Raw genomic sequence first — 23607 nt, forward strand, 5'->3', positions numbered from 1 at the left:
GGTCCATCCCGCCCTACCAGTCTACATGCCATGTCTCTGATATTAATAAACATATTCAGTAGCTACTATACACCAGGGAGTATGCTAAATACTTACATGAATGATGTCATCTATCCATAGGGTACTGGCCTCATCCCATTTTAAGATGAGAACACAGAGAAAGAGAAGTGAGGTAATCTGCCGCAGGATCACTGAGGGATCAAGGCTTTGCCCAGACACTAGTTCCACGCCCTGGGTTCCTAACGACAATGCTACAACACCATCTAGTAAATGTATCCTGTTTGGTTAGAAAACATCATGTATAGTTTGATCCCTATTTTGTTCTGCTTGTTTCCCAGAAGGATATATACCACAATGTTACCCAGAGTTATCTCTGAGTATGACAATCATGGGTGGGTTTTGTTTTTTTTTTTAATCTACTTTCCAAATTTCCTACAATAAATTTGTATTTTTTTTCTTTTCTTTTCTTTTTTAGAAAAAACATTCTGCATAGCATTAGATAGAGAATAATTTAAGCTGTCAAGGTCTTTCCAAGTCCAGTATATGAGCTACTCAACCCAAATTCAGGCTACTAGCAAATCTGATCAGCATATACAAAATTCTCATTCAAGACATAAACAAAAATGTAGGTGCAGACAAGACCACTGCAGACAGTTATCATCACCTGATGAATATCCTTTTGACACAGTGGTTCAAGCAATCATAAAACCAGATAGCTGACATTTATTTATTCAACTCACTCCACAAAGTGTTACTAAGTGCTTTCTATGTGTTAGTTACTAGGCATGTACATGGCACAAGCACCCTACTGACCTCCTGATGGAGCAATTCTATTACCCAAAATGGAGTCAATATGACTTTTTAAAAATAATTGACATGTATTAAGTGCTCCTATGGGCCAGAAAATGTACAGAGTCTTTATGTATATTATTTCATTTAATCTTCATAATAGCTTTATATGAAGTAGAAATTATTGTTCTCATTTTATGGATACGAAAAGTGAGGCTCAGAGAGGTGAAGTAATTTCTTCAAGGTCACAGAGCTAGCATGTTGCAAGGTCAAATCCCAGGTCTGTCCCACTCCAAATTCCACGTTCCCAATTGGCTCACTGGTACTGATACTTCCCCGCCCCCTCGGCATAGATGCAGCTACAACATCACCCAGCTGAAAAGTCCTTACAAGCCTCTAAATCCTGAAGTTGATTATCACTAAAAAAAATCCAGACAATAACCCAAACAGTGGGTATGAGCTGATGTGAGCTTATACGAACTCAAGGAGTTTCAGCGTCACCACATTGGTTGAAAGGAACTGAACTGAACTTTGGCAATTTTTCAATGGCATTAAGTGATGCTTGTTCGAGAACCGCCCCCCGCCCCCCCCCCCACATTTTCCTTGGCACCAAACTGTAACCTTCCTGGTCATTAAGGCAACATGATTTCCCAACAGATTTCTGCCCTGCAGCCCTCCTCTTTCCTAGGAGCTAAGTCAACCATCTTAAACTAATTTTCAGCTCTGTCTTGGGTTAAATTTAAGGCATCTTTTTCTTTCTCACCTAATGAGGGGATTATATTGATGAGTTGTATTTTCTTTCCCCCCTTCACTGCACGTGGATGAAAATACACCCGTTTTGAAAACTCTTAAAAGAAATTTCTAGTCTCCAGTCCTCATTCCCGAAACAAACGACCCTTAGAGTCGAGGAAAGGGCGGCTGAAAAAAGTTCAGAGATGCTCTTGATAAGTGACAAGCTGGGCCTCTCGCGCTAGCGTCAGTTCCTAAACCTATCCGAGTGACAGTCTCAGATCCCTGCCTCCAACTAGCAGCACGCGCCAGCCTCCCGCCCGTCTACAGCCGCTCCGCTCCCTCCAAGAACGTCTCCGCAGAATGGTGTCCCGGTCTCAGACACGTGTCGCTCAGCGACTCCTCCAGGAGCTGCCCGATATCTGACTTTCCCCTCTTAACTACGCAAGTAATTCGAACCCCGACCGAGAGGCAAGGCGGTAGGTGCCGGCGCGCCGCGGCCCCGGGTGCGAACGAATCCGAAACCGGGTCAGAACTCACCCGCCTCGACTGGGCTGGGCGGGGTCTGGAGGACGTCGTGGGGACTGCGGCCCGGGACTCGGGAACATGGGGAAGCACTCCGTCGGCTGCTGCCATGCCGGCGGAAAAACGAGTCGAGACCTCGCGAACCGGGACCGCCACTCCGCTCCGACCCACGTGAGACGTGCGCGAGGACCCCGCGTAGCTGCCCCGCCGGGTCCTGCGCCCGCGCGCCTTCTGGGTCCCGAAGAGCCCGCGAACACACGGCCCCGCGCCTCTAGAGATCGAAGCCGCGGCCCCGGGGCCCCAGGGCGAGGCGGCGGCCCCGTTTGGCGTCCCTAGTGGCTTGGCCTATGGCAGGGGGTGTCAAGTCACACTCAACCCCACAGTTCATGCCGTGCAGTTCTTTGAATTCCTTTGAGAAACAAGAAGAGGAGTGCCCCATCGAACCAATGTTTCCTTCCTTTGCCGCCCGGTTACTGTTCCCTCAGCACCTTAGTTGCCCCGGGAGGTCCCTAAAAGGGCTTGGGGATTGGCCACGCCGCGGCGGGGGCTGAGGTGGGGGGGCGGTCCCTGCCCCTCTCCCCCGCGCTGTCCAGCCCGGGCGCTTCCATCCGGGCAGCAGAGGAGTAGCGTTTTTTTTACAGGCAGCGCCTTGGCCACCTGGCAGGGCTGGGTCGCCTAGCAACGGCGGGGTCCTTCCTGGCTCGGCGGCGCTTCGGGCCTGAGGGGAGAAAACCGCAGCTAAGGACGTTGGGGGCAGGCGGCCGCGTTGCGGGAGGCGGCAACGGGACGGTGACGCGCGGTTGGTGCGCCCGGGGTCCGGCTTCTGCATCCGAGGAGAGATGAATACGGCCAAGGCCCGGGTGGGGCCCGCGGCCGACCGGCCTGCGCCACCCGAGGAGAAGGAGGGCGAGGCGGGCGGGAAGGAGCCGGGGGCGGACGCGGCCCCCGGGCCCAGCGCCGCGTTCCGCCTCCTAGTGACTCGGCGAGAACCGGCGGTGAAGCTGCAGTATGCGGTGAGCGGCCTGGAGCCGCTGGCGTGGTCCGAGGACCACCGCGTGTCGGTGTCCACGGCCCGCAGCATCGCTGTGCTGGAGCTCATCTGCGACGTGCACAACCCGGGCCAGGACCTGGTTATCCACCGCACCTCGGTGTCTGCGCCTCTCAACAGCTGCTTCCTCAAAGTAAGTCATCCCCGGGCCGCAGCCCTGGGTCTCTTCCTGCTCCCCTCCCGCGCCCGCGTCACAGGTCCCTGGGGAATCCCGGCCCACGCCTAGTCCGGGGATTCCCCTCCTCGCCTCCAGCGCTTAGGGTCACGGTAGCTTAAAAAAGAAACAAAAAACCGTCCAGACGTTTACGCCCGATTCCCCGGGTCACCCATCCATTCCACACACACACACACACACACAATCCATTCCCGAAACACACACACACACACACACACAGAGTAGCTTAAGAAACAAACAAAAAACCGTCCAGACGTTTACGCCCGATTTCCCGGGTCACCCATCCACTCCCGGCACACACACACACACCGCACACATCTCGGCCGGCTGCCGGCACACACACACACACCGCACACATCTCGGGAGGTCCCTGTCGGAGCCACGTTTTCCCTTTGCCCCAGTGTCTGGCCGGCTGCCAGCGCCGATTTCTTTCCTCGGTGCTTTCTGAGGCTCCACCCCCTGTTGACCCAACCCCGGACCTGCCTCTGCCGTTGCTCCTGTTGTCTGGGGCTTGCTCCCCGAGGCCTTTGGCTGGCTTTGTTTACTGGGTTGTGCCCTCCACTTGCGCCTCTTTTGCTTTGGAGGAGAAAAATTGGTTCTTTCCATTGTCTTTACTGTTTCAGTGACTTTATTATGAATGGTCTTTGCTTCTCATCTTGGGCAGATGGATAAATACTGGATGTCGGGGTTAGTACTCCAGTTTTTCTTCAATAACTAAGAGGCTTTGGGATGTAGAACGAAAAATAGAGCTTCTGGAAAATAAGTGCAGTTCTTAAACTTAAAGCCCGAGATCTCCGTGTAAATTTAGTGCTTTCGGTTTCGTATTAACTAAGTTTGCCTTCAGAACTTCAGGGCTCCTGAAGTTTTATTGTTCTGTCATCACCATTTGCAAGTTGTTTTTTTTTTTAAGTAGTAAGTCGTATTGTTCATTTTAGTGGTTTAAAAGTATTAAAACTTTCGCTGTTTCTTTTATAGATCTGTATGCATATATGTTACAGTCAAAGTGTATATTCATTCTTTCAACACATTTATAAATACCACTGTGTATCAGCTAGGCACCAATCTAGGTTCTGGAAGTAAAGCATCGTACAAAACAAAGTCCCTGTCCTCATGGAGCTTACCGTCTTTTTGCAAGTCGTGAACAAATAACAGTGTGATAATAGGTAGTGATAAACGTTGTAAGGATATGTATCAATATAAAGAGAACGTATTTTTGTGAACTTGAAGTTTTTTTAAAAAAACTCTTACTCTGCACAGCCATTTAAAATAGGAATCACTAACTGGGTAGGGTACAGGGAACCCACAGCACTTTTTAGGATACTTAATCCAAGTTTGAAACTGATAAGTTGATGTGGAGTTGGATCATTGGTAAACCTGTATGACTAAGCCTTCTAAGATCTTGGACAAGATGCGAACAAATTGATTCAGGTATAACCAATCAGGTGGATAGATGTTCTTAATGCTACTGAACTGAGAAGCACTCAAGGAGGGAGGCAGAACAAAGGGCTTTAAAAGGTGTATCCTCTGCTGAAAAGGGGCTTACTGCTGCTAAGGATGTCCATATGTACGTCAGCTAGAGAAAACCTTAAGTGTGTGTCTCAGTATGGTAGAGGTTTAATGCTTTAGCAGGGAGAATTTAAAGGAAGGAAGGGATAGTGGAACGAGATGCTTTTATCAGGGAAGGTTATTTGGTGGTGAATCTGCAGCAGACCTAAAAAAAGGTAGGGTTTGGGTTGTGAGAAGTCCCCCGGAGGAAAGGGTCATCCAGATGGCAGCAGTGAGGTGCCCGTCTCGCCCACATACATGCAAATCACGAGCATAACGTGCTGCTGTTTGTGTAAATAATGATGGGTCAGCAGTTGAGTTCAAGTAGCTTTCCGAGAGAGTCAGAGGAAGTAAAGTGAGGCCAGTTTGGGAACGTTGGAAGGTCAGTCTGAGATGGTTGACTTCAATCTAGGAAGACCTAAAGTGCTGTTACAATATCATGGACGTGGACTGACCTGGTGTGGTTCAGGAATATGAATCTGGCTGGCCTAGAGGCAAGTAGATGATTGTTGGCGTCAGTATAAAACGGGTTAAGAGACTGCGCTTTAGCACCAGATAGCAAGATAGGCCTATCTATAAAAGGAGAGTAATAAAACCTACCTTGGGCTTCCCTGGTGGCGCAGTGGTTGAGAGTCCGCCTGCCGATGGAGGGGACACGGGTTCGTGCCCCGGTCCGGGAAGATCCCACATGCCGCGGAGCGGCTGGGCCCGTGAGCCATGGCCGCTGAGCCTGCGCGTCCGGAGCCTGTGCTCCGCAATGGGAGAGGCCACAACAGGGAGAGGCCCGCGTACCGCAAAAATAAATAAATAAATAAATAAATAAAACATACCTTGTTTAGAATTTTCAGAAGATTCAGTTAAATATATATTTATATACGTACATACATGTACATACATACACATGTGTAATTACTTAGCACAGTTCCTGGCACACTGTAAATGCTCACTTTAAAAAATAGTCATACAAGTATGAAGGAAGGAGTTTGGGTTAATGCTATGACTGTGGATATGAAGTTATTTATAGTACTGTATTCTGATAAAAATTTGACTCTGTAGTTGGTTCCACGCCTGAGAAATGAGTCATAGGAAATCTTTATATATCCCTCTGGTAATTGATTGCTTTCCTGAAATTAATTAGTGGCATCTTCCCCTTCTGCACTGTTCTTCAGTATGCACATCACAGAAACCACCAATCAGCAGGCTTACTAGCCTAGCACTGCGTGGTGAATGAATGCTGAGTTGTCCTGCAATTCTAAAAGAGGCTTCTGTGGGATAAAACTGCAGTAATGGTAGGAATGTAAAGAGGTCTCTATGTGTACTTTGATTGCACTACCCGTTGACAGTCCCTGTGGATTTAAATCTACTTGGTGCTGTCCAGCTCGCTGTAACATGAAAGATGGACATTCTGCAACCTAGATTTCAGTATGTAGCACTGCTAGAAGGTAGATACTAAACCTCTTTGAAGCTTTTGTCTGATCATTATTTAGATTATGAATTTTTTCAGGAAAATATGCAGTTAAATAATAGTTGACATATTATCTGCAATTTGCAAGTTACTGTCCTGGGCACTGAGGTTATGTGATATGAAGGTGGATGATATAAATCTGAAAAGCAATAAAACTGACTTAAGAATAAGTTGCGGACTTCCCTGGTGGCGCAGTGGTTAAGAATCCGCCTGCCAGTGCAGGGGACATGGGTTCGAGCCCTGGTCCGGGAAGATCCCACATGCCGTGGAGCATCTGAGCCCATGCACCACAACTACTGAGCCTGCGCTCTAGAGCCCGCGAGCCACAACTACTGAGCCCATGTGCCACAACTACTGAAGCCTGTGTGCCTAGAGCCCGTGCTCTGCAACAAGAGAAGCCACCGCAATGACAAGCCCATGCACCACAACAAAGACCCAACACGGCCAAAAATAAAGTAATTAATTTAAAAAAAAGAGTAAGTTGCAGTTTCTTTTCCCATTGGACTGCTGATTTAATGAATCATCTAGTTGTACACAGTTCCAAATTCTAATAATACATGCATAGCTAATTTGTATCAGTTGTTAAGAATGTTAGTAACATTAACTCCATCTACTACATTAAGTAAAATAACTATTTCCTGTCTTTGGAATTATGTTCCTGCCCTCAAGAAGTTTGCTGTCTAGTAGCTTCAAATGAGTTTTTATTTGTTAGGTGCTTACAAAGTACGCAGCTATTAGTTGTAATAGTGGCCAGCTGGGAACGGGCTATAGTCAAATGATTGGCTGGGGGTCAGCCTCTGGGAGCTGGACTCTTAACTGGTATGCTCCTAGGGCATCTGAGTACTTGTTTTGATTTGTTAACTAGTTTGTTCAGTAGGCTTATTCAAACTACCTAACATGTTAGAAATGACTGCACAAAAAGCCCTAAGGGTTTTCCCTCCTGGCTGACATCCACACCGCTCTCCATTCCGTCAAGGATTCTTCCTGCAATGAGTAGGACCAAGCTTGAGCTTCCTTCATTTCATTCTGCTGCTGTTTGGGGTTACGCATTCTGTAAGTTTGCTTTCAGTTCTATAGTAGATTTTATTGTAATAGTAGATTATCCTAGTCTGAGGATTATTGCTTAGTTTACAGTATTATGGGATTTGGTGAACAGTTTTATATCTACCCTCCATGTGGTGGACAACTTAATGCCTATCTACCCTGCATTTTACGTACTTTTATTAGGTCTCATTAGCATTTACTTAATCCTCAGAGAGTATTAATAATTGTCATCATAGATAACATTTATTGAGTATTTATTAGTATGTGCTTTACATACATTGCCTTAATTAACCTTCCAAACTCTATGAGAACATGTATTCTTATACTCTTTAGAGACGAGGACTTAAAGCCAGGAGGTTTGAACAGTTTGCTCAGGGTTACAGAGCTAGTGTATGATAGAGCCAGGATTTGAATCCAGGCAGTCTGGCATCACAGGAAAGATTTTCACTCAAATTTTATATACCCATCCAAAGCTCTGGGCTTTGATTAGCATTGTTTTATTAACAGGTTAGCCAGTGACACCTGTATTTAATTGGAATTTCCAGTCTGTATTTCTCCAGCATGTCTGTAGGTGTATCCAAGAGACTACACTAAAATCAAGATATACTGCCCAAGACACAATTTCCAGAGATGACAGCCCCCCGAAAGGTTCTGTTGTTTAAAAAAAAAAAGTTTGGACGTATGGACACCAAGGGGGGAAGGGTGGGGGTGGGATGAACTGGGAAGATAGAGACTGACACATATACACTAATATGTATAAAATAGGTAACTAAAGAGAACCTTCTGTAGAGCACAAGGAACTCTACTCGATGCTCTGTGGTGACCTAAATGGGAAGGAGATCCAAAAACAGAGGGGATACGTGTGTATGTATAGCTGATTCACTTTGCTGTACAGCAGAAACTAACAACACTGTAAAGCAACTATACCCCAGTTTTTAAAAAATGGTAAAAAAATAAGTAAGTAAATAAATAAAAGTTTGGATAATTCTGGTTAAATAAGTCTCTTCAGGGCTTCCCTGGTGGCGCAGTGGTTGAGAGTCCGCCTGCCGATGCAGGGGACACGGGTTCGTGCCCCGGTCCGGGAAGATCCCACATGCCGCGGAGCGGCTGGGCCCGTGAGCCATGGCCGCGGAGCCTGTGCGTCCGGAGCCTGTGCTCCTCAATGGGAGAGGCCACAACAGTGAGAGGCCCGCGTACCGCAAAAAAATAAATAAATAAATAAGTCTCTTCAGTAGCTCCCTGGCTGTAACTCTTGACGGGGGAATAATATATCATATATAGAATTTTCAACACTTATTTGGTTAGAGACCTCTTTTTCAAAGGGCAACTTAGGGGAGTGATGTTCTGTTTTACACACTTTAGGAAAAGTTAGTCTTCTAATTCATTTGTTGGACTTTATATCTACCTTTCATTTTATATGCTTATGTATTATGCAGTTAGCAGTTAACTATTTGTTGCATTATGGTTTTCTGACACATCTCTGGCTGTCCAAGCTTTATCAAGGAATGTAATGGTTCTGAGTTCATCTTCCAAGGTCTTTCTATATTCTGGAGTGTAATTGCTCTGGGCTTGGGGACTTAAACTCATTTAAAGTGAGTTTCGCTATATCCATGTATATTTAGGCTTGAATTCCTTTTTAATCATGTTTAATCTACCCTTTCCAGTTTGAAGATCAGCCTCTATGTAAAAGAAGATTGACACTAAAAGGGAATCGAAAGATTCTGCTTTCTCTGTTACCCATTTCTCTAAAGACAGTGGTTCACGTCCTTTTCTTCTTCCTACTTCTGACATAACAGAAGCCATACTGTATTTTATTTTTATTTATTTATTTTTGGCTGCGTTGGGTCTTCGTCGCTGCACGTGGGCTTTCTCTAGTTGCGTGGAGCGGAGACTACTCTTTGTTGCAATGTGTGGGCTTCTCATTGCGGTGGCTTCTCCTGTTGCGGAGCACAGGCTCCAGGCGCGCGGGCCTCAGTAGTTGTGGCACATGGGCTCCCGAGCACAGGCTCAGCAGTTGTGGTGCACGGGCTTAGTTGCTCTGCGGCATATGGGATCCTCCCGGACCAGGCCTCGAACCCATGTTCCCTGCATTAGCAGGCAGATTCTTAACCACTGTGCCACCAGGGAAGCCCCCAGAAACCATATTTTAATTGACCTGTGTTCTTTTGGGGCTTTAGCCTTTCTGGCTATTTTCTTATAGCTCTGGACCGCTTTCTTTTGGTCATTTATCTCTCCTCTATCTTTAACGTCCCTTTAAAATCTTTCTAAAGAGCTCACCATTGTACACCTAGACATTAAATAAATAGCACTGCTCATGTATGTTACAGACTTGGAGGAGGGAGAGATGAATGAAAGCTAGAATGATCTCAGAAGGCCTCATAGAGTTTGACCTGGTAGGAGGGATGGGATTCAAATAGGAGGAACGAGAGCATTCTACACAAGGGAGCCAGGGAAGGCAGAGTGGGAGTGTTCAGGGAACGGCAAATAGTCTAACGGCAGTGGACATTATTCTATACAAACAGTGGACAGGCACTTCCCTGGTGGCGCAGTGGTTAAGAATCCGCCTGCCAATGCAGGGGACACGAGTTCGAGCCCTGGTTTGGGAAGATCCCACATGCCACGGAGCAACTAAGCCCGTGTGCCACAACTACTGAGCCCACGTGCCACAACTACAGAAGCCCACGCGCCTGGAGCCCGTGCTCCGCAACAAGAGAAGCCACCACAGTGAGAAGCCTGTGCACCGCAACGAAGAGTAGTCCCCGTTCACCGCAACTAGAGAAAGCCTGCACAGAGCAACAAAGACCCAATGCAGCCAGAAATAAATTAATAAAAATAAATTAATTAATTAAAAAAAGAAAAGAAAGAAACAGTGGACAGAACTGTTGGAGTTGGCTCTCAACGTAATTTGTAAATGAAATTTCAGATAGAAAACTTAAGAGCTGACACTTGTGTTACAAAAATATTGTTAAAAATCCAGACATCTAATTGTATCAAAGATGTATATAGGTAGATATTTTTTCATGACTTTCTCCTTTATTGTTTTGTGACTAGTTCAGCAGAACGCTTAGCTGACTCTTTAGAATCAAGTACATCTTTGTCATTGCTACTGCATATGTCAGTTCTGAGAACCATGTGGGAACGAGGCTATGAATAATGACAGCACTTATTCTGACCCTTAAAAAAAATTGCCATTACCTGAGTGAATGCTCACTTAGTTTTAGACATGTGCTTGATCTTTTAAATGCATGTCATGCCAAAATTAACAGAACTGATATCAAATTACTGTTTTACATATTTATAATATGTAAACGTGTAACTGATTTATGTGAACCCTAATCAATGTGAATATAGTCCTCTTAGAGTGAAATCTTTATCTGATAGTTTTTATATCTCTTATTTTCAGGTTGGCTCAAAAACGGAAGTTGCTGAGTGTAAGGAGAAATTTGCCGCCTCTGAAGACCCCACAGTCAGTCAGACTTTCATGTTGGACAGGGTGTTCAACCCTGAGGGGAAGGCTTTGCCACCGCTGCGAGGCTTCAAGTACACTAGCTGGTCCCCCATGGGCTGTGACGCTAACGGCAGGTGCCTCCTGGCAGCACTGACCATGGACAATCGCCTGACCGTCCAGGCTAACCTCAGCAGGCTGCAGTGGGTCCAGCTGGTCGATCTGACGGAGATTTATGGGGAACGTCTCTACGAGACCAGTTACAGGTTCTCTAAAAGTGAGGCCCCGGAAGGGAATCTCAGGGATTTTGCCGAGTTTCAGAGAAGACACAGCATGCAGACACCAGTCAGGATGGAGTGGTCAGGCATCTGTACCACTCAGCAGGTCAAGCATAACAACGAGTGCCGCGACGTGGGCAGCGTGCTCCTGGCCGTCCTCTTTGAAAACGGCAACATTGCTGTGTGGCAGTTTCAGCTACCGTTTGTAGGAAAGGAATCCATCTCTTCATGCAACACAATTGAGTCAGGAATCAACTCGCCTAGTGTTTTGTTTTGGTGGGAATATGAGCACAGTAATCGGAAAATGAGCGGCCTTATCGTGGGGAGTGCTTTTGGACCTGTAAAAATTCTTCCCGTCAATCTCAAAGCAGTTAAAGGCTATTTCACGTTAAGGCAGCCTGTCGTCTTGTGGAAGGAAATGGACCAGTTGCCAGTACACAGCATCAAGTGTGTACCGCTGTACCACCCTTACCAGAAGTGTAGTTGTAGCTTAGTGGTGGCCGCAAGAGGACCCTATGTGTTTTGGTGTCTTCTTCTGATCTCCAAAGCAGGCCTGAATGTTCACAATTCTCACGTCACAGGCCTGCACTCGCTGCCGATTGTCTCCATGACCGCAGACAAGCAGAATGGGACGGTGTATACTTGTTCCAGTGATGGGAAGGTGAGGCAGCTGGTTCCCATTTTCACAGATGTTGCGTTGAAGTTTGAACACCATTTGATTAAACTCTCGGATGTGTTTGGCTCAGTGAGGACACACGGGATAGCTGTGAGCCCCTGTGGTGCGTACCTGGCCGTCATTACCACCGAGGGCATGGTCAACGGCCTCCATCCCGTTAACAAAAACTACCAGGTTCAGTTCGTTACTCTCAAAGCCTTTGAAGAGGCAGCTGCTAAGCTTCTGCAATCTTCAATTCAAAATCTCTTTAAGCAGGTAGATTTAATAGACCTGGTACGTTGGAAGATTTTAAAAGATAAACGTATCCCTCAATTTTTACAAGAAGCTTTGGAAAAAAAGATTGAAAGCAGTGGGGCCACCTATTACTGGCGTTTCAAACTCTTCCTCCTGAGGATTTTATACCAGTCGATGCAGAAAACCGCTTCAGAAGCCTTATGCAGACCCATCCTCGAGGACTCAAAAATCTTACTAGTTGACTCACCTGGGACGGGCAATGCTGAGGGCGAGCCGCAGGAAGAAGGCGCTGCCTCCGAACAAACGAATAAGCAAGGCCTTCAGGAGAGGAGCAAAGGAGGTGATCCAGAGGGCCCCACAGACGACTCAGTCACTCAGCCTGGAGACACTGGAGGCCGAGAGCCAATGGAAGAGAAACTCCTTGAAATCCAAGGCAAAATTGAAGCTGTGGAAATGCACTTGACCCGGGAGCACATGAAGCGAGTCTTAGGCGAAGTATACCTGCACACCTGGATCACAGAAAACACTAGCATCCCCACCCGGGGACTCTGTAACTTTTTAATGTCTGATGAAGAGTACGATGACAGAACCGCACGGGTAGGTGTTTATTAACAAAAACACTGAAAAGTCTGCTTTCTTTGTGAGAAAGAAATGACCTAAACTTAATTCGTAAAGCTCAACTTCTGCTTTGACGTTTTTTAGGTAATTGATTGGCATGAGATGCAGGAGAATAAATAAGAAACAGATTAATGCAGAGGACACACTCATATCACACAAAGCATATTTCAGTTCTTACTCTCACTGCGGCCTTGATTGGTACGCGAGGTTTGGGAGATTTCCAGGCTGTGCATGAGCTCCAGAAGCAGACCACGTTGTGATTGGGCAGTCCCAGCAGGGGAAGTGTGGCACACCCTCCTTTCCCTTCCTGTTTGCAGAAGGTTTGGGAAGTGGGAGGACTGTGGCCGGGACTGTTTCCATTTGATAGTACTTGAGGGGGTCTTCTGATTTAGTCTAGAAGGGCATAGGAGATAAACAAATAATTACTTATACATTGTTGTTTTGTTACAAAAACTGGGTATAATCTTTATTTTGATGATAGAACAATCTTACAGTATTATCCAAAATGTATTTCACAGAATTCAAGTTCCCTGACAGAACAGTAGGGTTCCAAGCTTGGGGAAATACTGCATACTCTATACTCCTCTTAACGGTTCCCAGTGTACCTCATCCTTCTAAGGGTTCTGGGAATTGCTATAGGAAAGAAATCATTTAACTTTGTAACTTATTAATCAGGAATCCTGAGCTAACAGCTTTTAAAATCCTGAAAAATTGTGTTTTAAGGAACATACTGTATACTAGAATATTCAGGACCACAGATGTCTGTGGTTCTTTTTACTCTGAAGCTTGATATTTATTCTCACTGCCTAAAGTCTTATCTAAAATATTAATTGCAGGTAATAAATTCAGATATCTTCCATGCCTAATGTCAAACCATTCGCGAATCACTTGTTGCATTTTCTTGTTGGAAAGGTGTGTCTGTGTGTGTGTGTGTGTGTGTGTACGTGCGTACCCGTACACCCCTAAAATTATTTCTTAAGGATGTTTGCAACAATCTGATGTTGACTGAAAAAAAACACAGAACCTAAAAGTTCAGTTACATTTTATTTGGCAGACAAAACTGAGGACTTAAGCCTGGGACACAGCATCTCAGATAGCTCTGAGGGACTGCTCCCAAGGGGCAAGGGGGTGGAGCCAGGATCTATTGGAGTTGTTGCAACAAAGACCAGGGTAGTTGGAGCATTAAAGATTGCTGTTAATTAAGGAAAACCAGATATCTGAAGTTAAGAAATTGAGCACTTTTCTATGTACGGGAAGATGCAAAGTCTGGGCTCCCTGAAACTCCTTTGATGTGCACCTCAGCTACATGGGGCCAGTATCCTGTGCTTCTCATCTAGAGTCTCCTTGGTGCCCCATCAGGGGTGGCTGTAGCGGCTGACTGCTAGGTGCCGGGGCAGGGTGGCAGGGTCGGGGTGGGGGGGCATCCTGCCTCCATCATGAGTTCCCTCAGGGCTCACCGACGGGCAGCTGTAATGTGATGGCTCGATGGCAGCAACGTCCTTTGTTTACTGATACGGCAGGCAGTGCTTTCATTCACACCCGAGGAGTTAAGATGTACTGTTCATGTAACTGACTTTTCATCTTTGAAAGTCAACTTTTAAGAATTGTTTCATTGTGGTCTAAATTGTGTGGAAGAGTTTTCTGGTATCACTGGTTCATAGGACCTAGCAGGGATATTATAAGTGTAAAATATTAACAAAAACATTTTAGGAAATTTGTAATGGAAGCTGGTTGGCAATGATTCAGAATAATTGTCCAGATGCTGCATGAACATGGAAAGCTACATTTAGCATAGTTACTTGGTTCCAACAGAGCCAGTTTAAAGAAGGGAAGATTATACTCTGCCCATCTACAGCAACTGAGTTTTGATTGAACACGATACGTTTCATGTTTTAAAATCCTACTGCGTAAAACAAATGTTTTTTGTTTTGGAGTTTACTAGTTAAAGGCTAAGGAGAGTACTTAACTTGTAACTTGGAATTTATAACTTTCTTTATCCCCTGCTTTGAAGGTTGCTCGTGAAATCTGACAGTAAACCATTGGACAGTTTTCTTAATAAATGCACATATTTTGAAAGACAGGGAATAAACTGTGTTTTCAACAACTAAAAAGTAAAGTAAAATCCTACTTTTACTTTATTCATAAAGTGTTCATAAAAATGAATCTTTTCAAACCTAGTACATTGGTTGTCCCTGCTATAAGGGACCATAAATAAGAATTTTCAAGGCCAAAAAGGCCAAAAGTTAATGGGCTTTAAATTTGTAAATTATATGTAGAGTAGGTAAGACACCCTTTTAAGCTATTAAGATACCCTTCAGAACTTCAGTGAACTAATTCTAGTGAATCACAGACTAAGAAGTTCTTACACAAGAGCTTAAGTGTCAATGGATTAAAACTTTGAAGGGTATTATCTGCTAGTAAGACAAGGTGGTTCTTAAGGATTGGTGTATCCCATGCCTCCCAGTAATATAGCTGGTAAAGGTGTTTTTCCAACAAAATAATGAAGTAGATCAGTGTTTTGCAGACTTTCATTTTTGGAGTGATGCAACTCTAATAAAGCAGAGAAACAAGCAAAGCTGAAGTAGGGCCAAGGCCTAGAGCCCGCCCCGTCCATCTCTCCTACTCCCACGGTGGGTCCTGCCATGCCTCTGCTGTGGGGTCGGTTGGTCTCCAATTGCAGGCTGACTGGATTGGTCATGGGTCTTTGGGCCATCAGAAGGGAAATTATTATTTTTTAATCTTGATTATCTTTTTGCTTTGTAAGCTTTTCTTAAAGAATAGACTTTTTTTTTAACATCTTTATTGGGGCATAATTGCTTTAAGAATAGACATTTCTATAGTTCAGAGTTAGTGTTTCACATGATATTTTGCCTATAGAGATTATGTTTTTCTTAAAGTCAAAACATTGTAAGGATAGCTGAATACTTTGTCTTCTAACAGAACTCTGAAGTCCTTGTTTCAGAAGCAATTAAAGGCAAGTAATAAGATTTGCGTTTTCAGAACAGTTTTCCCTTTAGTGGGTAAAGTTCACTCTGTCGTCACAGGGTGCCTGAATGAATTTATTTTGTTGTACTCAGCCAGTTGACACGAGTTGAAGGTCCAGCTTTTTTACTTTTCAGAGAGAGTGCTGGGCCTACGTGGAGATGCAGAGCTCCTGCTGTGTGTCAGATGCTGTGTAGGTTTCCATTTCTCCTCTGTGTTAGGAAGCCCTGCGCTCACCTCAAAACATGCTGACTGCTTTGTCTCACTAGGTGCTGATCGGACACATCTCAAAGAAGATGAACAAGCAGACTTTCCCTGAGCACTGTAGTTTGTGTAAAGAGATTTTGCCATTCACAGATCGCAAACAGGCAGTCTGTTCCAATGGCCACATTTGGCTCCGGTAAGCTGCTTTTGCTCATTTTCCAGTTTTGTGTCACACAAACCACTGTAAAGTGTTTATCCAAAGTATATGTTGCCCACGCCATTAGGTTGGAGAAAAGCTGCTACTATAAAACCTGGTGTGGCTTTTTACCATCCGTTTGACTCAAGCAAGACACCCTTTAATGATGAGTTATTTTCTGCGTCTTGTATATAGGGGTTTATTTATTTTGGTAATATTGTTTTGCTTTGAAGTAGCATTAAATTTTCAAAAATCAGTATGACAAAAGCAATACCTGCTGAAGTTAATAGAATATAAAGTGCTTCTGTACTCTGTTTGGTTTATCTCTAACAAAAGGTCGAGGTCTTCCTCCGTCTCACTCTAAGAGGGAACCTTGGCACGTCTTCATCTTATGGCCCCACGGGCTGCACGTGACGCAGTTGGTCACTCCCTCTTCCTCCTCCTTAAAGTGCTTTGTTATCACCTGGCCCTCTGGACACAGTATCTCCTTGACGTCCATCTTTGGACCTGTCTTTCTTCTGTTACCACTCTCCCTGGGCTGTCGCCTATCATCTGTACACTGGTGACTTAAACATACTGCTTTAGTCTGAATCGTTCCCCTTCAGTCTAGACTTCATATCTAAGCACCTGCTCAGTTGCTCCGTTTGGAAGTTTTAAAGGCATTTCAAATTTGAATCCAGCCTTTTCTTGCTACCTCCACCTCTACATCCCTGGTCCACGACACCATCATCTCTTGCCCAGATTATTATAGTTATCTCCCAGCCCATCTTCTGTGTCTTTCCTTGCCCCCTCCAGGCTGTTCTAAGTAGAGCTGAGGTTGTGATCCTATTATGACCTCATCAGCTCATGTCACCCCCTCTGCTCAAAACTCTCTAGTGGCTGCCCATTTCTGATGAGTAAAAGCTAAAATCCATTCAGTGGTCACGACTCCATGGCCTGGCCCCCATCAAGGGGGCCATTTTCTCCGGCTTGCTGACTTCACTCGAGGTGCACTGGCCTCCTTGTTCCTCAGGTACATGCGGCACCCCTCCCACCCTGGACGTCTTCACTGGCTGTCCTCTCTGCCCGGGGTGCTTTTCCAGCAGGTGTCCACAGGGCTTCCTTCCCGGCCACACTGCCTAAAATCGTGACACCTGATGACATCCCTCTCCCGTCTCAGTATGTAGTCTTCATCCCTCTTCCTTGCTTCATTTTCCTCCTTAGCAGTTATCACCACTTTATATATATATATATATATATATATATTTAATGAGGAAACTTCTGTTTCTTTTTTATAAATCTATATATTTTTGGCTGCATTGGGTCTTCATCGCTATGCATAGGCTTTCTCCAGTTGCCGCGAGCGGGGGCTACTCTTGGTTGCGCGACGCGGGCTTCTTATTGCGGTGGCTTCTCTCGTTGCGGAGCACGGGCTCTAGGCGCATGGGCTTCAGTAGTTGTGGCTCGTGGGCTCAGTAGTTGTGGCTCGCGGGCTCTAGAGCACAGGCTCAGTAGTTGTGGTGCACGGGCTTAGTTGCTCCGCAGCATGTGGGATCTTCTCGGGCCAGGGCTCGAACCCGTGTCCCCTGCATTGGTGAGCAGATTCTTAACCACTGCACCACCGGGGAAGTCCCACTTAATATACTTTTACTTTATGTTTTTCTCCTTTCGCTGGAATAGAAAGTTCATGAAGACAGGCAGTTTGGTTGTTTTGTTCATGGCTGTTTCTAGAACAGTGCCTGGTGTGTGGTAGGCACTCAGTAGGTTTTTGAAGTTTATTTCCAATAGAAACAGGATTGTGCTACATATAACTACCTTAACAACCTGCGTGTTCTCTTAGCAAGATGTTGTGGGCATTTTCCACAGCAGTACGTAGATCCCATTCTTAACAGCTGTAGAGTTCTCCACTGTATGGATGCTCCAGCACTCCCTCTTACTGACGGATGTCTGGGTTTCCCGGCCGTTGCTTTGTCCCTAGACTTCCGATCTGACTGTTCCGCCTTATGTTTGAAAAGAAGAGGAAACCAGCTTGTAATATAGTGGCCTTGTAACAGTAGCCACTTGGCCTGTTGGCGCTGCCAGCGTGCCAGGCACGACTGAGCGGTACACGCATCCTGAGCCACACGAGGGGCGCCGCCACTGTTCCCGTTTTACAGATGAGGAAACTGGGGACTGGGGAAGCTCGAATTTGTCCAGAGGCACCCAGGCGGTTAGCGGCAGAGCTGAGAACTTGGCCCATACATTGTTGTCGCTCAGATGGCTTCTTCCACAAAAATTATTTTCATTTTTGCTGATTGAAGTTAGTGCCAGAATACCTGGGTGTAATTTCTCCCGGTGAGAATGGGGGCCTGCTCCCACTCCCCCCAACCCTCCCTTCCTCTCTGTGTTTTTTACTGCTTAGTTGCTCATCCTAAACACTGTTACCCTGCAGAAAACCTTCCACGCAGAGCCCAGGTGCTCTCTCTGATATCCCACTGCTGCCCACCTTCCCGTATCTGCCTGGTCCTGGTAGATGCTCAGTGAGTGGTCATTGGATGGAATTGAACCTCTGAGCTTTTGCTCATGGCCCTTCCTTTTTGCACCGTTAATTCTGTCTTCCGTATCTTTCAGGTTTTCCCCACCGTGCTGGGGAAGACACTGCTTATACCTAATCTTACAAATCACTGACAAGAATAGTTTCCAGTATAACACATAGTTGATTTTTTTAACATGAAGAGTTCACAGTGCAATCAGGTGTAAGCGGACTACATTCTTTCTCAGTGCTGCAAACATGGCAAAAAAAAAAAAAGAAGCTGCAGTGACTGTCTGGATTAGAAGCTTTGTATCTCTTGGTTTAGCCTGACGGACACTTCCCCTTTACTAAGTGTGGGGGGGGGGGGGGGCGTAGGTCTGGCCTGTGCAGAGGGATACATTGTCGCCATGCGTTTGTGAACTGTTTTTGCCCTTTACTTAGTTAACTTGTGGTTTTAGAATAACTGTATGTGGTGAGTTACCTTCAATACTATGCTGCTTTCCACCGTTAGTAGAACTGATGGTACAATCTGTCTGCTTTCAGGTGCTTTTTAACCTACCAGTCCTGCCAGAGTTTGATATACAGAAGGTGTTTGCTCCATGACAGCATTGCCCGCCATCCAGCCCCAGAAGGTGAATGCTTTCCCAGCTTGTGGGAGGGTGAGGTTGAGCACACCCAAGTCCCCCCTCCTGCTTAGCCTTGCGCCATCAGGGATGGTGAGCAACACTGTTATCATGAACCACAACGAATTAAGAAATGGTCACTGGGACGTTATTCACGCTAACATACCTGGTGATGTTAGTGTGGGGTAAGCAGGGCTGCAGTTTACTGCTCTGTCACTGCAAGCAAATTATTTATTCAGAAAAGCTTGTTTTAGACGGCATGCATAGACTATATAGTGTTTGAAGGAAAACTCTGCAACTGATAACGTACACAAAGACAGCTTTGCTGAAGCGGGGACGTGCACTTGCAGTCACCCTTCTAGTCGCCGTGGTGGGGTTCCTTTCCGGCTTGGCCAGTATTCTCTTTCCTGATAGCCCTGGTGACAAAGCCCACATTTCTGACATAACTAGTTGGAAATAAGATCGCAGCTGTGTGTCAGGAATGAGTGATGTGAACGGTCCCATGAATGTCAGTTTATGACCTGAGGCTCACTAACATCACACCGACCAAATGAGCTAGCTAGACACCATTATCCACCTGTGCACACTCTGGGGGTAATTTATGGTCTCAAGTACAACAAAATGTTCTGTGTAAAACTACACCCTTACTGATTTTTGCTCTAACCTGGCTGAAGCTCTCTAATTCTGAGAAGTTGGTGTGTTGGCAGCTTGTGTTCTGTATTAACTCTTTGTTATGGAAAATGCAATCATAAAAGTAGAGAAAAAGAGTATAAGAAACTCTGATGTACCCATCATTCAGCTTCCGAAATTGCCAGCTCACGACCTTTCATGTTTCATCTGTGGTCCTCCCCCCTCTTCCCTCCTCTTTTTTTTTTTTTTGCGGTATGCGGGCCTCTCACTGTTGCGGCCTCTCCCGCTGCGGAGCACAGGCTCCGGACGCGCAGGCTCAGCGGCCATGGCTCACGGGCCCAGCCGCTCCGCGGCACGCGGGATCTTCCCGGACCGGGGCACGAACCCGCGTCCCCTACATCGGCAGGCGGACTCTCAACCGCTGCGCCACCAGGGAAGCCCCCCCTCCTCTTATTGGATTATTTTGAAGCAAATGTTGGGGGACTTTTAAACACTCATTGCAATTGAGAATTGGTATACTATTTAGACAGGAAATCAGGAAGAAATGGAAACAAATAAAAAAACACACACCTGCCAGTTGACTTTGTGTTGAGCCGCATACAGCTCTTGGGAAGAATGTGAATCGCTGAGATCTGGAGTACTAACCGGTAGAGCACAGTATTTCACAGACCAGGGAAGTTTTTAAAAGGGGGAGAAAGTGTTGACACAGTGTTGCCATGTTTTTATTTTTCCAAGTAATGTATTTTTTAAAGTTACTGTAATTTTATAAGAGTATTTTAACATTATCCATGTATGAAGGATATACTCTCAGAACAAAGTATAGTCCTTTCTTTAAACAGAATAAATTTAGCTTTATGAAACACTCATTCATTACCCTTATTTTCCTATTTCATCACGCACTTAGCTTTGGGAACCACAGATTTAGTCCAACCTCGTCTAGAATGTTGTAGTGAGAGGCTCTGTCCAGGGACACAGAGCTGGGACCAGAGTGGCCATCCCTTAATACTGTGGTCCGTCCAGGGCCCATCCCATTTGATTGCCTTTTCTGAAGTTTACACTCAATACTGCTTGTCTTACTTTTGTAGATCCTGACTGGATTAAGAGGTTACTGCAAAGCCCCTGCCCTTTCTGTGATTCTCCTGTCTTCTGAATGTCCAGGATGGGAAGATGGAAAGGGCATGTACTCTGCTGTGGAAAGTGCCGTCCAGCCCCAAGAGCTAGGACGCGCAAGAGGAGAGGCACCCTTCATGACTGTACATAGGGCGTGGGGACTAACTGCTGAAGTGTGTTCTCTGTCTCCAGGGACTAAAGGATGTCTTTAAAGTGACTGAGTGCAGAGATTTTAAGTCCTTTTGAGATGAACGTTATCCCCCAACTCCTTGCCAATGAGGAACTTACTTTTCAAGTGTCTTGACTGAAGCAGTTTGAACAAAACGCATGCCCTGTCATTTCTCAGAACAGAATGGTCCCTTCTAGGGAGTATGGGTAAGGGCCTTGCTGGGCCGAGTTAGGCTTTTTAATCCTGGCCTTGGTCTGGAACTGTCTTGTGGCTCCAGGGAGCTGTAGTACCTGGTGCGTGGTATGCAGTGTCCCAACAGATATTAAAGCGTCTGGAACAACCTGTGGGCCTGATATTTTGTTCTCAACAAACAGCTGCAGATCTGCATCCTGCCAGTTGTTTCTCACACATATTGGAAACATTTTCTTAAAACTGTATATTTTAAAGAGGTTGAAGCCAAGACTAAAGTTGGTTTTAATGTGTCAGAAGGTCAGGTGACTCTTGTAAGTTAATAATTGTGACTTATTTTTAATGATCTCTCCCATGTCATCAGTTTCCTGCTCTGACTCCTTCACAGGTATAAGGATGTCACGTATTCCTGTTCACCTGCGTCACAACCCTCTTCAGACTTACCTGTGACAACTTGGTGAGATATTTGTACACAGAGGAAAAGTAATATTTTCTCCTTTTTTATTAAAACATTTAATATTTTTAATGTTGACATTTCCAGACGTATCATTTATATCCCGAGTCTGTCTAGAGACGTCCAGAAAGAGACAGGCAGCTCAGAAGTGTGGACCCTTGAGCTCTGGTGCTATCGTGTGTGTAGCTCAGTCAACCAGAGGCTGGGAATTCCTTCCCTCTGCAAAGGTCCTCGATATTTATAATACAGGTATTTTCCTGTGGACTGTTAAGAAGAGATGTTAGACATTAATTGGTCTTAAAACCTACAATTAACAATAGACATTCTAGAACTACAGTGTTCTTGGGTTTTTAAAATAAGTATCCTAGGGATTGGTGCTAACAGGACTGTAATGCACTCACCTTGAAATGGTGCATATTTCTGGAAAGTTGGATGGGAAATACAAAATGTGAAATTTAAGTGATATTAAACCTTTATTCTAACACTTATTCTTGCTTTTATTTTTGTATCCTTAGTGAAAGACATTTTGTCCTCACTGAGAAACGCTCGCTGTTTGGAGAGCATGTAACAGCAACACCGCTCCCGCCTGTAGGCTCTCTCTCCCTAGTGTCTTCCCTGCTCTGCCTGTAGTTATTGGAGACCAGAGCCCTTAAGAGGCACTTCCAGACAGTCTGCTTTGAAATGTCTTTTGTTTCCCTTTCAAATGTTAGTTTTTGTCTCCTGTGTTTAATTCTGTATTTCTGCTGCTGTTTAGTTCTGCTGGATCATCTGCTTATCTTTCTCATTTTGGTGGTAAAATTTCAAGAGGAGTGTTTATCCAGACTTTAGGGTCCAGCATGTTCAAATGATTGTCAAGGAAGAGAACCAGGCAACATTCAAATCAGGAAGAACACAGCTCAGGAAGCTGTATAGTTGCGGTCGTTTGTGCCTAGAGCTGTTTCACTTTACAGTAAATATGACAGTAAAAATTGAGATCCTGTCAGGGAATTCTTGCAGTTTCTATACTCAGAGCACATGCTGAGTTTCACTTATACTCAGAGCATGTGCTGGGTTTCACGTATTTTTTTTTTCCTAATCAGAGTTAGTAGTTGATTTGTTCTTACTGGGGAATTTTGTGCTGCTGCCATTTAAAACTTACGTTGTTTTTATTTAAAGCAATTATGCATTTGGGGGGAAAATTTGACTCTTAGGAATAAACTAAAAAGGGTCACCTGAGTTATTTTGTATGTCTGGGTAGCAGTAAACATGGCAACTCTTTTACTAGAACGTGGCTTCTCTCTGGGGGGGGCTCTGCCCAATGGCATTCTTAAGGCTGAAATCCAGCCAGCACCTGCCTCAAATTTCTGCACACCGAGTTGGGAGCCCTCCGCCCCCTCTCCCCACCCCTCCCTTCTGTGGAGGTTAATCCATTGACCTGTGAGAACGAGAGATTTTCAGTTAATGGCAGGATCACACAGCGCGCTTCTGAATGTCCTGAGGGTCAGCATACTTGGTGACAGAGTGGTGAGCAGCGAAGCCCTGGAAGAGCTTGAGGGACGCCGGGAAATTATCTCCTGGTTTACACTTAGCATATGCCCTCTGTGCCTTCCTAGAACTCACCTGATCTGTGTAGTGGGTTTCCAGTTCATTTCAGCTGTCACCGCTCCACGGCGTGGATGAGACAGCCATGATGCCACTGCTTTGCACGAAGGTGCAGGAGCAAAGGTCCTGTGCAATCAGACCTTCTAAGCCATGATAGTGTTGCATTTTGGGAGTCTGATGTCCACACCTGTGTCACACTTTCTCTGTTGAGGGTTATTTCTTCCTGTTATTCTAGATAAGAAATTGAGAGTTCGTTAGGCCTGATACTCATTCCGAAATCCTATGTCCACTACCCAGACTTCAAGCCATCTCTGCCTGCTGTTGTATCTGCCCAAACTACCAGTTATTTTTCAATGTCAGGAGTTATTAGAACCACTGGCGAAGCTCATGGTCGAGGGTGACATTTT

The 23607-nt window shown here is 45.4% G+C and overlaps 2 protein-coding genes across 2 annotated transcripts in view; one reads left to right on the forward strand and one right to left on the reverse strand.

The window, feature by feature from the left end:
• Positions 1–2471, reverse strand: part of DDX31 (DEAD-box helicase 31) — a 73227-nt gene extending 70756 nt beyond the window's left edge. Inside the window, 1 exon segment of the mRNA XM_024762726.1 lies at positions 2059–2471. Coding sequence (XP_024618494.1) covers positions 2059–2154 — 96 coding nt within the window. The 5' untranslated portion in view covers positions 2155–2471.
• A 284-nt stretch (positions 2472–2755) lies between these two features.
• GTF3C4 (general transcription factor IIIC subunit 4) lies at positions 2756–21318 on the forward strand. The gene is made up of 5 exons (XM_024762285.1): positions 2756–3224; positions 10724–12550; positions 15823–15953; positions 18988–19076; positions 20783–21318. The coding sequence occupies exons 1-5, from the start codon at positions 2883–2885 to the stop codon at positions 20845–20847; spliced, it is 2454 nt and encodes an 817-aa protein (XP_024618053.1). The 5' UTR covers positions 2756–2882; the 3' UTR covers positions 20848–21318.
• The last annotated feature ends 2289 nt before the right edge of the window (positions 21319–23607 follow it).

The sequence above is a fragment of the Neophocaena asiaeorientalis genome, unplaced genomic scaffold, assembly GCF_003031525.2.
Source record: "Neophocaena asiaeorientalis asiaeorientalis breed wild unplaced genomic scaffold, Neophocaena_asiaeorientalis_V1.1 scaffold78, whole genome shotgun sequence".
In the NCBI taxonomy this organism is placed as follows: domain Eukaryota; kingdom Metazoa; phylum Chordata; class Mammalia; order Artiodactyla; family Phocoenidae; genus Neophocaena; species Neophocaena asiaeorientalis.

What these genes read in the sequence shown, in the direction of transcription:
- GTF3C4 (XM_024762285.1), top strand. Translation starts at nt 2,883, where the DNA reads ATGAATACGGCCAAGGCCCGGGTGGGGCCCGCGGCCGACCGGCCTGCG. An exon ending in ACGATGACAGAACCGCACGG is followed by an intron (nt 12,551 to 15,822) that starts GTAGGTGTTTAT and finishes TTGTCTCACTAG; the next exon opens with GTGCTGATCGGACACATCTC. An exon ending in AATGGCCACATTTGGCTCCG is followed by an intron (nt 15,954 to 18,987) that starts GTAAGCTGCTTT and finishes GTCTGCTTTCAG; the next exon opens with GTGCTTTTTAACCTACCAGT.